This window comes from Peromyscus leucopus, chromosome 8a (genome assembly GCF_004664715.2).
Source record: "Peromyscus leucopus breed LL Stock chromosome 8a, UCI_PerLeu_2.1, whole genome shotgun sequence".
Lineage (NCBI taxonomy): Eukaryota > Metazoa > Chordata > Mammalia > Rodentia > Cricetidae > Peromyscus > Peromyscus leucopus.
The window spans coordinates 33383978-33398116 of NC_051085.1; the positions used below are offsets into that span (position 1 = coordinate 33383978).

Genomic DNA, 14139 nt, shown 5'->3' on the forward strand with positions numbered 1-14139 from the left:
TACACCCATACACATTATAAATGGGGATCTATTAGATCCGCTTATATGATAGGGTCTTAGTCCAACAGTGGGCATGTGCATGCTGGAGAGGTTGAGAAGCTGCTCAGTCCATGAAGCTGGATACTCCAACAGTCCCAAAACAGCACTGGAGACCTGGAAGATCCCTCGAGGGTCTCTGTATTCGGTCCACATTGGAAGGCCGAAGAAGCTGGAGTCTGATGACCGCAGAGGATGGAGCAGAAGAGATAGGTGCACTGACTCAGGGAGAAACAGAAGCAGACAGGTTAACGTTGCCTTTTCCTTAGACCTTTTCATAGCTGCGGCCATCCTCCTGGAGGCCCCTTGCACTTGAAGTGTGAGACTCACCCAACTAAGTTCCCCTATACCCTCTCCTGGCTTCAACGGGGCACCTGCAGGCACATGAACATGTGCACATTAATATACACAATAAAAATGCCTAAAAAGAATGGTTTCAAACTTACCTTCTGCCTGGACCTAATCTACTTCATGTCTAAAATAGATTGATGTGAGAGTTATTGCTAAGTATGACTGGCAGAGTATGGGATTCAGCACACAGGAGTGCAGGGCCCACTGTTTGCTAGGAGACCATGATTGGGGATATATTTGGTCCCACAGCCACCAAGGGTGAGCTATTTTTCAGTTACCACATCTTCAGACTCACTGGCTTTAAACTTAGTGGAGCCCCACTCACTTCTTTGAGATGTGGATCTTTTGGTTTCCAGGGAACTTGAACACGGCTCTACACAGGGCCTCCATCACATGTTCCTTGTTCTACAGCTTGGAGTAGAGGACATGATGGCCTTGGCCATGTGAATCCTGGTCACTGTGCCCTGGAGCTTCCCAAAGGCACTACATAACTGTTTGAAGCTTTGCTTGGGAAAGCATGGAGATCAGACTTGGAATATCTACCAGAAACAGTCTCCACAGATCCTCATGGAAACCCAGACAAGCTTAGGCTACACACTCTGCTCCCAGAGACTTGTTTGCAGCCATTACTCACCAGGGCTGCATGAGGAATGGAACGCGGTGAACTTAACCTGAAATATGTTTATTCAGTGAATGTGGTGGTGGTGCATGCCTTTAATCCCAGCACTCATAAGGCGGAGTGAGTTTGAGGCCAGCCTAATTTTTATAGGAAGTCAAGATCATGTTTCAAAAAGTAGAACAAAAATCTATGTTTATTCTTATTATAACACACACACACACACACACACACAATGGTTAGGAGGAAAAAAACAAACAGTGAATTACAGAAAGTTCAAATTGTTAACCATATTTTTTCTCCAGGTTTGCCCCACCCATGGCCTCTTTCACCAACCTTCATCCTTGGTGCTCTAAATCTTTTCAAGAGTCTGTAAGAACATCCCTTCCAGCATTAGTCAGTTGTCAATCCAGTTACCACAGACTTGGGATCTTTTTTATACCTAAAGGGAGCCTTAAACCTGTGTCTTTAACTTCAAGGTCCAACCAACTGCTTTGTCCCTCACTCTCTCCTGGCAGAGTCCATTTAGGTCACAGCCTTAACTCAGGCTTGTAGGGGTTCTCAGCTGAGGGAGGAGGTGTGGTCACAGTGATGAGGGTGGGATGGGATGGGCAGAGAAAGGGCAGCACCGTGTCTTTTGAAATGGCGTATGTTGCACTGTAATTGTATCCTGGGGATCTTCCTTTTGTTCGTAATTATGTGTATGCGTGTGTGTCTGTGTGGAGGTGTGTGCAGGTGAGTGCAGCTATCTGAACAGGCCAGATTACGATGTTGAATCCTCTAGCGCTGGAGTGATAGGCAGTGGTGGGTGCTGGAAACTGAACCCCAGTCTTGTGCGCAGGCAGGATATGCTCTTAACCAATGAACCATCTCTTCAGCCCCTTGGGGGATAGCTTTTAAATGAACATTTTTTTTTAAAGATTTATTTATTTATTTATTTATTTATTATGTATACAGTGTTCTGCCTGCACGCCAGAAGAGGGCACCAGATCTCATTACAGATGGTTGTGAACTACCATGTGGTTGCTGGGAATTGAAAGAGCAACCAGCAGCCAATGCTTTTAACCTCTGAGCCATCTCTCCAGCCCTAAATGAACATTTTTATAGTATAAATGAAGAATATAAACATCAATAAGGAAAAAGGAGCATGACAAAGAGGCCGGCGCTGATACGCCGAGGAAGGAAGGTCTCTTCGGTTGACTCACATTTCCAGAGGGGTTTCGAACAGCCTCAACCACTGGGGAAAGAATTAGCTGCAACTGACTAATGCACACTTCTTGATAATGCTGTATCAAACTTTCTCTGGGTTTTGCTCTTTAAGGCACAAAGTCAGGAAAGTATATGTGCCACATTTAACTTTTAGATATGTTCTTTGAAGTAATAAACTTATACTTAAGCTGTGACTTCTATCAGTGAGTGTCCATCTATACACACCGTGCCACAAGGGAAGACTAACAGCTTCCTGACTAGTGAAACACAGAGTCAGAAACATAAATCACAGCCAAACCAGGCAATGGCTTTCTCCAAGGGGACTTGGAATGAATGCATATTTGAATTGGATCCTGAAACTCTTAGGTTTGAATTTATTACCCATTCTCCAAGAAATATTATAGCTATATATAAGATGGCATTATAGAAATGGAATAAAAATGGTTGTTTTTTTTTAAAAATGATGTTATTCCACTGGGCTCAGTTTTTGCTCTAAATTCAACATGTCACTCTAGCATTTAAATCTGACTGCAAATGAATTTAATAAATAATCTCTTTGAAAAACTACCAACACTCTTTGAAATATAAAGGGAAATTTGACAAAATCCAAGAAGGAAAAAGACTGGATGTAATGCAGTTTAACCAATGAATACTCAATCGTGGCTTCTTCAAACTGTGTTTCTATTATTAACAAAACAAATGCATAAAATGGGTATGGAAGTTCAAGCCTATAATCCCAGAATGTAGGAGGTTGAGGCAAAAAGATCGGGAATTTAAGGGCAATTTGAGTCAAATGTTGAGTTTGAGACCAGTCAGGGCTTTGAGATTCCTCAACAGGTAAAAGTGCCTGATGCCAAGTTTGATGACCTGACTTTGATCTCTGATCCCGGGCACACACACACACACACACACACACACACACACACACACACACACACACACACTAAATGTATTATATAAAATTGAAAAATACACATGGATTTAAATGCATTCCATATAAAAATTTCTTACCAACCTGCCTTTACATATTCAACTGTTAACAAAATGGATTTTTTTTTAGCATGTGACTTTTCCCTTTGCTTCCTGTGGACTGACCCCTTCTGCACTTCTGTTTCCTTGCATCTGAAAATAGGGATAACATTGTAGCTACTGTGTCTGGCTCATAATGAGTTCTCAGTGACTATTACTATGGTTGATATAGCCGAATGATTGACAGTCAAAATTTGATTGAGGCCTGACATGTTGTTTACTCCCTAATTTGGTAATCTGCTTTCCACTTGCACTTTGCTTGGTACACAATGTAGTGTGGGAGCCCGTTTTCAGGTTCCTCATGGCTGCATGGAGAGGATGATCAGGACCACCGGCCTGAGTGCAGGTGTCTGAGATGGTCTGCACTTGGCTGTGCTGGGGGGAGGTCTTTTGCTCTATAAATACCCTGAGGCAGAGACAGGCAGGTCCCATTGGGATAAATTCCAGGCCCTCTCGAGGCTATCCTATATTTTCTATCTGTTTATCTCCACAATCTAAATCCTTCTATCTAATATTTCCTGCTGCTTGCACTCTAGAAAACTCTGGGGAGCTGTGGGGTTGGTGGGTAAACGCCCTGCAGAGTGGCGCCCAAACAGGGACTAAAGAAAATAGGAAAAAAAAAAAATAGGAACTATAGACAAATGAACAGGGAGTAAAGACAAAGTAATGGGGACTAAAGACAAAGGAAAATAATAGTTTTGTTACAGAGTTTTTGGTAAAAGTGCTGAGTCAGGGGCTGGAGAGATGGCTCAGAGGTGAAGAGCAATGACTGCTCTTCCAAAGGTCCGGAGTTCAATTCCCAGCAACCACATGGTGGCTCACAACCATCTGTAATGAGATCTGGTGCCCTCTTCTGGCCTGTAGTCATGCATGCTGTATACATAATAAATAAATAAATCTTTAAAAAAAAAAAAAAGGAAAGAAAGAAAGTGCTGAGTCAGCCCTGCAAATGGAAAAAGGGGATGCACATAGATTATTAAGGGGCAGGGGTTTTATCCTCAAAAAGGAAAAATGGACTGGAAGGATGCCGGATGCTGCAGCTCAAAACTCTCTTCTGTCAAAATTTTCTATCTTCTATCCCTTTCTCAATTTCTATCTGTGAAAAATAAGTAAGGTATAGTGTAGTAATGTAGGAAAAACTTAGAAGTGTAAGATCATGTAGGAAAAAAATAAGTAAGGCAACTAGACAGAAAAACTCTTCAGTTTTCTAACTTTGGGGGCTTATGAATGCAAACTGGGGGGAAAAAATCTTTCTTTGAGCTTTACAGGTAGTAAAAAAGCTCTTCTTTGAGCTTATGGGGAAGAAACAGTTTCCTATGGAAGCTTTTGACCTGGGGACAGCTGGACAGGAGAAAGTATTTTCTCCCTGAGGCAAAAATGCTTGGGGGTGGGGGTGGGTGGTAAAAAGCCAAAAAGTTTGAAGTTCAGAAGTTTTGGGGAAAGTTGGTCTTTCTCTCTTGGGGGAAAAAAATCTTTCTCTTAAACTAAAAGCTTTCCTTGGAAATTTTGGGGAAAAAAATCTTTCTAAAAAGCCTTAAGCTTTGTCTCTCAAACTAAAAGCTCTCTTAAAAAAAAAGAACAAAACAAACAAACAAAAAACTTAAAACTAAAGTCTCTCTCAGAAGGACAAAAATTAGAATTACCTGAAGAATTTAGTATGAGGACCACCTGTGATTAGTTCTAAGGGAAAATAACACACCACTTAAGACAGCAAAACCTCTCTAAATTTTCAAGCTTTAAAAATCCTCCCTGCAGGCGGGGTGGTGGTGGCACACACCTTTAATCCCAGCACTCGGGAGGCAGAGGCAGGCGGATCTCTGTGAGTTCGAGGCCAGCCTGGGCTACCAAGTGAGTTCCAGGAAAGGCGCAAAGCTACACGGACAAACCCTGTCTCGGGGGAAAAAAATCCTCCCTGCAATGCAGAAGGCAAGGACAAGTTCCTATAAACCTCTTCTAAGCTCTGTCTCTTCAAGCTAGTAAAAGACAGTGGGGGTCAGAGTACCCTGAGGGAAACGCTTGGGAGAGTAAGGGTGAAGAGCCACAAAGAACCCAATAGGGCAGGAAACTGTTTACTGGGGAAAGCAAAAGAAGCGAAGCTTTTCAGTTGCAGCTGAGCTGAGGCATCAAGGGTTTTGTTTGAGTAAGCATCAGTGAAAGGTGCTCCTAATTGCCCTAACACAAAGATCCCCTGAAGCAATGCAAACTCTTTTAGCATTGTTTCCTTGCTTCAGACCAACAACCCAGACTGGCCAGCGGTCTCTGAGTTGAAATGATTTTCAGGGATACTAGGGTTCCTGCAGTTGCAAACTTCTGGAGTGCACAGCTGAGGCAGGAAGGTGCAAGACCCAGGGGAAAACTGCTAATGAACAACCAAAGCTAAAGCCAGTGGGAACGGCACAGTTGTCCACTTTCCTACAAGTCCCGGGTTGATAGGTCCACAGCTGCAAAAAGAAATCTGAGAAAAGTTTTCCTATTAGAGAGAGGACCTTTCTGGGAAAAGCAATAAAGCCAAACTGCATCCGCAGTTTGACTGCCAAGTCAAGAATGCTGGCTGGGGAAAGAGCCCAATCAGGGCAGAAGAGAACTATCCAGGAGTAAAGCTTTCTTTTCTATCAGAGAAAGCATCTTTTTGAGAAAAGCTTTGTTTCAACTGACTCCCGGTGAGGTGAGGGAGTGTAGCCCTGAGGTGGATAAGCTTTATCTGAGAGCAGGACAAACAAATGCAACCCACTGGGGGACTGGGCCAGGTGAAAGGCCTGAGGGAAAAACACCTGTCCTAATGGGAGTTTAGAGATGGCAAAAACCTCCCCTGTTAGAAAAGCAGAAGCTTGATTTTCAATCTGTACGTAAACCACACAGACCCTGAAAACAGAAATGGACTAAAGCCCCTACCTTCAGGAGCAAAAAAGCTGTCACTGTGGCATTGGGAAATGTTTCTGGGGCAGAGGGTATAAACTGAGACCAAACGGAACTGTCTGGGAGAAAGACTCTGAAGAAGCAGAGAAGGGACATAATCCTCCCCAGAAAATGCATGACCTGAAACAGCTGCTAGAATTTGAGGCAGATTTGGCAGGGGGGGGGGAGAATAAAAGCCCCCACCTCCAAAGGCAGCTAGTAGAGGAACAGAGCAGCCCGAGATATCTGAAGCTCTGCATCTGGCGGGGGGGGGGGGGGGGGAACAATCAAAATGAGAATAAGATCAGTGGGAGAAAATCTCTGAAGGAGCTATGGAAAAGCTCTGTTGTAAATGTTTTTGTTTTTCACTGACTGGGTAAGGCAAGCACAAGCCTGGAGGAAAGTTGCTATCAGGAATGCCAGCCTCAATGAGCGCTAATGAGGCAGGTGCAGTTCTGATGGGGGGGGGGCGGTGTCAAATGAAGGAGAGACACCTGTTAAAACCAGCTGAGGAGAGAACAGAAATCTCCCAATGTCTCATAATTGAAAACTTAAAACTCTTGGTTCAACTCTCTTGTTGCAAAAGCAAAAACTTCATAAGCAAGTCCAGTAAAAGTATCAGAAGTTGACTCGCAGACCCGAAAAGAACTATGGGAAATGAAGTCTGAAAGCTAGCTCTTAACAGTGAGCTGATGAAGAGAAATGAATTCTGGGAAACGTAGTATTTCAGCTAAAGATGGCAATACTGTCCAAAAACTTTTCAGCTCAAAATGAAGTTTCTTCTCAAAGCAATGCTAGAAAGCTTAGTCTTACCTCTTGAGAACTCAGATCAGACAAAAAGCTACCTATAAGAGCAAACAAGCCACTTTGAAATCCTTAAGAAATCAAGAGAAAGTAGTTTATACACTGAACATTGTTTTAGATATGAAGAAACTTATGAGAAATTAAAGTTTTTTACCTCTTGAACAAACAGCCTGCAATGAATGATTTCTTTGCAAATCTAATAAAAGAGACAAGGAAACAGGCATTCAAAAAAGAAATGACTGATTTATAGATGGAAACAAACTTCAGAAAAGCTGTCTTAAAAAAAAAAAAAAAAAACAGTTGCTTCACCTGAAAGTTCCTTATAAGAAATCAATGCTAAATATTACAGCTGCTATTAATGATGACATCAGGAGTTAAAGATAATGAAGTGAAAATACTAAATCCTGAAAATGCATTTTCTCAAAGTAAGCTAATGAAGGATATGTTTCATGAAAGAACATCTATGTTCTTGACTCCTTTGAATAGTAACAGTTTTGGTGAAAATATTGGAGCTAACAACAACCAAGTCAAAATGTTTCAACAAATTCAAGATGCTATTCACAAAAGAAAGCTGCTATGTTTTGTGGGCCATATTAGAGCTCACTCCAATCTTCCTGGTCCTTTAGCTGAGGGTAGTGCAATGGCTGATAAGTTAACAAAGATAGTAGCATTATCCCAAGTAGAAATGGCTCAACAGTCACATGCTCTTCATCATCAAAATAGCAAAAGCTTAAGAAAGCAATTCAATCTTACCAAAGAAGCAGCTCGTCAAATAGTTAAATGATGTGGGATATGTCCAAAATATTTTCCTGTCCCTCACTTAGGGGTAAACCCTCGAGGTCTTTTTCCTAATCATCTATGGCAAATGGATGTTACTCATATTGCAGATTTGGCAAATTAAGATATGTACATGTGACCATTGACAATTATTTAGGATTTTTAATGGCTAGTGCACAACCTGGGGAAGCTACAAAACATGTAATTATGCACTGCTTGAAGTGTTTTTTGTATATGGTTATACCAAAAATTATTAAAACTGATAGTGGTTCTGGATATAGTAGTAAGACATTTCAACAATTTTGTACCCAATGGGAAATCGTACATAAAACAGGTATTCCTTATAATCCTCAGGGACAAGGTATTGTAGAAAGGGCTCATAGCAGTCTTAAAATGCAACTTCAAAAAATAAAAATAAAAAAGAAGAAATTTACCCTCAATCACCACATAATGTATTAAATCATGGTCTTTTTGTTCTGAACTTTTTGAATATGGATGTCTGTGAGGAGTCTGCTGCAGATAGATTTTGGCACAGTGGCACCCAAGTGACTTTTGCTTAAGTGAAATGGAAAGATTGCTGCTCGGGATTATGGAAGGGTCCTGATCCTGTGTTAATATGGGGTCGAGGACATGTTTTTGTCTTTTCACAAGAGGAGAATGAAGCTTGGTGGTTACAGGAGCATTTGGTAAGGAATGTGGAATTAAAGAAGGTCAGCTCCAATGACGTTCCTATAAAGGAACCAGAATGAAAGTGGCTGGATTAGTGTTTCTGAGGTTTTGTCACTGGTTAATGTAAACAGTAAGAAAATAGAGTTAGGAGCTGTGCTGCTTTTGGCTTTACTAGCGCGTTTAGAAAAATACTTTGCCGGGCGGTGGTGGCGCACGCCTTTAATCCCAGCACTCGGGAGGCAGAGCCAGGTGGATCTCTGTGAGTTCGAGGCCAACCTGAACTACCAAGTGAGTCCCAGGAAAGGCGCAAAGCTACACAGAGAAACCCTGTCTCGAAAAACCAAAAAAAAAAAAGAAAGAAAGAAAGAAAAATACTTTATATCACCTAATAGCTGTGCAGTATTGCGTGAAGAGCTTTACAGCAGCTAAATACGGTAGTTTCACCCTCAGCGTGAAGTGAAGTTTTTCAGTAGAACAAACCAAAAATACTGCTGTAATAGAAACGTTTGTCTGAATTAAAGCACTTTGGGGAGCTATTATGAATTTGGGTGAAGGGACAGCCTCTAGTTAAAAACCGTTTACTACTGACAGTACATCTCTGCTGGTTCCGGAATGGCTGAGAGAACTCTGCAACTTTGGGGTGTGGCTTTGTCCTGAGAATGTTATGGTCTCCTAGCAACAAGTATCACAATTCTATAATGACAACACTCACTAAATCCCAGTGTTGTATAGTGTTGGGCCCTGGCCCCCATTCCTTGGGGAGCTGTTGCCTTGCTTGCTGACCTTGATCAGATGTCCTCCCTATGCTAATTCCTTGTCGGTTTCACTCCTCCTAAACAGCTTACCGAAGGTTCCTTGTTTGCATATCCCTCATATTGGTGTAATGCTAGAATGTAAAACAGCTGTAGCTTACTTTTGCCCTCCCAGGTTCTTCCACTGTGCTATAAGTCTGTATTTAAGGCCTCCTCCCTCCTTCAATAAAGGGCATTCTACTGAGACCAATGACCTGCTGTCTTGTCTCTGTTTAATCCTCAGCCCCTCGCTCGGACATGGTGAATAGGTAGTAATGCAGGTATTGCTACAGTATAGCAAAGCTGACTATAAACTCTAAGCTTTAGAAATGATGTACGTACTTCCTGTCTAGTTAAGAGAATCTTTCTAATAGAGACAGTGATAATAAAGAATAAGAAGTAGAAAAAGATGAAAATAAGATATGAGTTTATAGAAATTTGTCTTGTTAGATCTCTGTGTTAAGAAATCTTTAGGTGTTTGCTAAGTTAGATATATGCTAATGGTAGCCCTATATAAGTTTGTAAAATAGATCTATAGAGTTCCTTTAAGAATATAAGTTTGCGGGGCTGGAGAGATGGTTCAGAGGTTAAGAGCACTGCTTGTTCTTTCAAAGGTCCTGAGTTCAATTCCCAGCACTCACATGGTGGCTCACAACCATCTGTAATGAGATCTAGTATCCTCTTCTGACCTGCAGGGATATGTGCAGACAGAATACTGTATACATAACAAATAAATAAATCTTAAAAAAAAAAAAAAGAATATAAGTTTGCAAGAAGTATCTAAGGTAGTCTTTTTTTTTTTTTTTTTTTTTGACAGCTTGTAGGAACTTTATTTTCCTTCCACCTTTTTCCCCTTTGCTCAGGTGTCTGCAGAGGAGCTCAGGACCACTAAGTGGTGGCTCCAACCCACTCGGTGGCCTGCACTGTGGGAGCTGCTGACCAGTCCTCAGTGGCTGGCTGGGCACTCCAGGCTTCTGTAGGGAACTGCTGGATGGGCACAGAGGGCACCTGTACACCCTTGGACCAGTCTGCCTCCTCTGGCTGAGCAGCAGTGAACCCAGGAGCTGGTGCAGTCCATTCACCTTGGAATTCCTCCTTGGTCACAGCCTTCTCAGCAGTGGCCTGTTCCTCCTTCGCAATCTCCTCTGGGTCTCTGTAGAAGTAAAGATCAGGCATAACTTCCCATGGGTGCTCATGGGAGATAGTGCCACGCATGCGGAGTACTTCCCGGGCCAGCATCCACCACATCAGAACCACTGAGTGAGCTCCCTCATTGTTGCATGGGATGGCAATGTCCACATAGCGCAGAGGAGTCTGTTACACAGCGCAATGGTGGGCAGGTTGACAGGAGATGCCCCTGTGAGGGGCCGGTGGTCAGCTCTGGGATCAGTCACCACTAGGAGCTGCGGCCCCCTGAAGGCTGCTTGGATCTGGTTAGTGAAGGTCCCAGGGGTGAAGCGGCCAGCAATCGGAGTGGCTCCAGTGGCAGCGGCAAACTTCAGCACAGCTCTCTACCCTGTGTTCCTGGAGGAGATGACGCTGACATCAGCAGGTTTCTCAATGGCAACAATAGTACGGGCTGCAAGCAACAGCTTCTCCCAGGTCCTCTTCAGATTTATGATGTAGGTACCATTTGAAAGTCAAGGTTGGTGCCACCTAAGTGGGTTCCTGCAGCAAGGAATTTGAGGACATCCTCCTCCTCCATCTGCAGGACATAAATGGCTCCGGACATTGTGTAAGTTTCCCTTTAAGTTACGGCAGGAATCAAGAACACCATATAGACCCGTCTCAGAGTATCGCGGAAAGCCTAAGGTAGTCTTAAGACATGTAGCAATAAGCTTGTAAGAAGTAAAGATGCTAGTTTTAAATTAAGTTTAAATAAGAATTGTAAATGTAAGTTTAAATAAAAATAAAAGAAGTAAATAAGTAAAGATTCTACTTGTAAAAGATGAAAATAAGTAACTAAGAAATATATTTGCTAAAGTAGTTCTAGTTTCCTTAAGAAGTATAAATAAGTAGATGTTAATGTTATATGTGAGTTTGTAAAAAGTATAAATATTGAGTGTGAGTCTGCTTAATGTATATGGTGAAAGAACCTGAGACACAGAAGGTAGTATCCTAATAGACTGCAAAGTAGGCAGTCTGAATGGTTTCAAAAGCTCCAGAAGCCACTAAGAAGCTAAGAATGGTGGACGCCAGAACCAGCACAAGTCATCTGCAGCTGAGATCCATGGATCTTTAAAGGTAGTCTTAGTATATATACCCCATTTGCATTTTTTACTAACAAAACATGACATTAATTCACTCAAACAACAAGAAAATATTTTTAAATTAAATACACTAAGGAATATTACTTCTCCCCTTTCTTTATAATTTTTTAAGCAAAATCTCAAGCCTAGATAGAAAACCCAAACTTTTCCATTTAAACAGTACCATTTGTAACACAAAACCAGAGAGGATGATTAGGACCACAGGCCTGATGCAGATGTCTGTGATGGTCTGCACTTGGCTGGGTTGCGGGGAGGTCTTTTGCTCCACCCCTTGGAATCTGTATAAATACCCTGGGGCAGAGACAGTCAGGGCCCATTGGAATAGGTTCCAGGCCCTCTTGAGGCTATCCTGTATTTTCTGATTATCTCCACAATCTAAATCCTTCTATATAATATTTCTTGCGGCTTGCACTCAAGAAAACTCTGGGAAACTGTGGGGTTGGTGGGTAAAAGCCACCCCCCCCATGTAGCCATCACATTTCACCATATTCAGATCCATGTCTAAATAAACGATCACATGTTTTGTTTAATGGTTGAAAAGGGTACTTCTTTCAATGGTTAAGACATTTAATATCTTTATAATGAGAAAGAAGAAAAAGTCAAAGTCCTTTAAACCAACATATTATTTTCTTTCTGACATTATTTCACTTCTGAGAGGGCAGGGATCACTCTGGAGGTCTGGTGGGAAGACATCTACATGAAAAACACTCAGTGCGGGCAGCACCCTACACAAGAAAGCTGAAGAAGAGCTAGAACTTGCTTCCTAGCAATAAACCACTGAAGTCTGGATTTCAAAATAGACAAGTAGTCCTCTTTGCATGGCCAAATGACTATTATCTTCCTAAAATTACTCCAAGAATGTTTTGTAACAGAGACTTTAAATAAACTGACCCGTCTGCCACTCTCGGCTCACTTCTGTTTTGTTTCTGAATCAGCCAAGTTTGGCTGGCCTTACCGTCTTCACATTTTCATCCATAAACAAGCTCTGAGTGGAATGTCATTGTTTAAAGAGTGACTTGTTGTATTCCATTACTAACTGTTCTGTAAACGGAGGAGTCTTGTGTATTTTGCATTTTTTTCTACTTTTGTCTTACAGATTTTCTGCATGCATAAAATTCTGGTTTTCTCCTACACCAGCTTCCAAATACTGACAACTGTGCTGCTTGTGACTTTTAACTCATTTAGGAGATGTGTATCAGGTTAAATATTCGTGAACATCTCAAGAATACCAAAGTAATACTATAAAGCAATTAAGAACAGAACATTTCTTTATTCATATAAGTAACAAATGGAAGTATCCCCCTTGCCTCCTGCAAGATGTAGATTTTTTTTTTCAAAATAATGACAAAGTTGTTTCTTGACCCAAAGATGTTTTATGATGAAAAACCAGTGCTAATATTTACAAGAAACATCACACAAACACGGAAGTAGCCTTAGCAGGGCCCTAGGCGCCTGTAAACACACACACACACACACACACACACACACACACAGCCCTAGGCGCCTGTAAACACACACACACACACACACACACACACACACACACACACACACACACACACACACACACACACACACACACACACACACACAGCCGAGCTCTGGGTCTGTAATCCTAGGAAAGACAGAGGCAGAAGGATCTTGAAAATTTGAGGCCAGTCTGGTCTCCACTGTGAGGCCTTGTTTCTAAACTTACATATTTATCATCTCAAAAAGTTTTGTGATCGTTTTCCATAGGCTACAAAGGAGTTTGTTGTTTGCTCTGCAGTCTCCCTGTGTGCTTGCTGAACTCTGGGCTTTGCGTTTGGAGTGGAACATCTCTAAAGACCATTATCCATCTGCATGATTCCCACTTTACAAACAGAGGCCCACAGAGACTAAAGGTTGGGCTGCTGAGAGCTACTGCTAAGTCCGGGATCTTTCCCCAACTTCACTGCGGGTGAGGGCGGGGGCTCCGCCTGGATACTATTTCCTCCTTAGTAAAGGTACTTAGTAAAGGTACTTCCCGATCTCCAGGAGGACGACTGGACCATGTGTCCAGATTGTCCGGTGCCATTTCCCTCCCCCCTAGTCCCACGGTGGGCCCCGAACGCTCGCTTCCCGCGGCCGCAGCTCCCGGGTGCACGGGGAACGCACACCACACCCGCGGCCGCGTGACCCGACCACAAACGCGCGGCGCGGCGCGGCGCGGCACGTGTCCGCGCGCTGCCCCGGGGCTCGCACCGCCGCTCGCCAGGCGCCCAGGACTGGACGTGCCCGGGTGGGGACCAGCGCCATGCTCTTCCGCTTCGGCGTGGTGGTGCCGCCCGCGGTGGCCGGCGCGCGGCCCGAGCTGCTGCTCGCGGGATCGCGGCCCGAGCTGGGCCGCTGGGAGCCACGCGGGGCCGTGCGACTCAGACCCGCGGGCACCGCGGCGGGGGCGGCCGCGCTGGCGCTGCAGGAGCCCGGCCTGTGGCTCGCCGAAGTGGAGCTGGCGCCCGACGAGGGGGCGGCCGGCGGGCCGGAGTCGGGCCGCGTGGACACGTTCTGGTACAAGTTCCTGCAGCGCGAGCCGGGAGGCGAGCTGCGCTGGGAAGGTACTGCGCACCCCTGGCCTCCGCCGTGCTCCCCGGCCCCTGCCTCTGGGCCTGCGCCCCGCAGCTCCCCCGTGCACCCCGCAGCTCCCCCGTGCGCCCCGCAGATCCCCCGTGCA

At 43.7% G+C, this 14139-nt stretch overlaps 1 protein-coding gene, 1 non-coding gene and 1 pseudogene across 3 annotated transcripts in view; 1 reads left to right on the plus strand and 2 right to left on the minus strand.

The window, feature by feature from the left end:
* Positions 1-934: 934 nt before the first annotated feature.
* On the minus strand, positions 935-1067 carry LOC114687168. The gene has a single exon (XR_003733654.1). It is a non-coding gene; the product is annotated as a small nucleolar RNA SNORA70 (small nucleolar RNA).
* An 8989-nt stretch (positions 1068-10056) lies between these two features.
* Positions 10057-10924, minus strand: LOC114687078 (annotated as a pseudogene).
* Positions 10925-13656: 2732 nt separating this feature from the next.
* Positions 13657-14139, plus strand: part of Epm2a (EPM2A glucan phosphatase, laforin) — a 103327-nt gene continuing 102844 nt past the window's right edge. The window contains exon 1 of one of the 2 annotated variants that reach the window (XM_037200395.1): positions 13657-14023. Coding sequence is in view for 1 of the 2 variants with exons in the window: in XM_037200391.1 (XP_037056286.1) it covers positions 13723-14023 (301 nt within the window). In the remaining variant the exon portion in view is untranslated. The remainder of the gene's footprint in view (positions 14024-14139) is intronic. The other variant, XM_037200391.1, reaches the window with a different exon arrangement.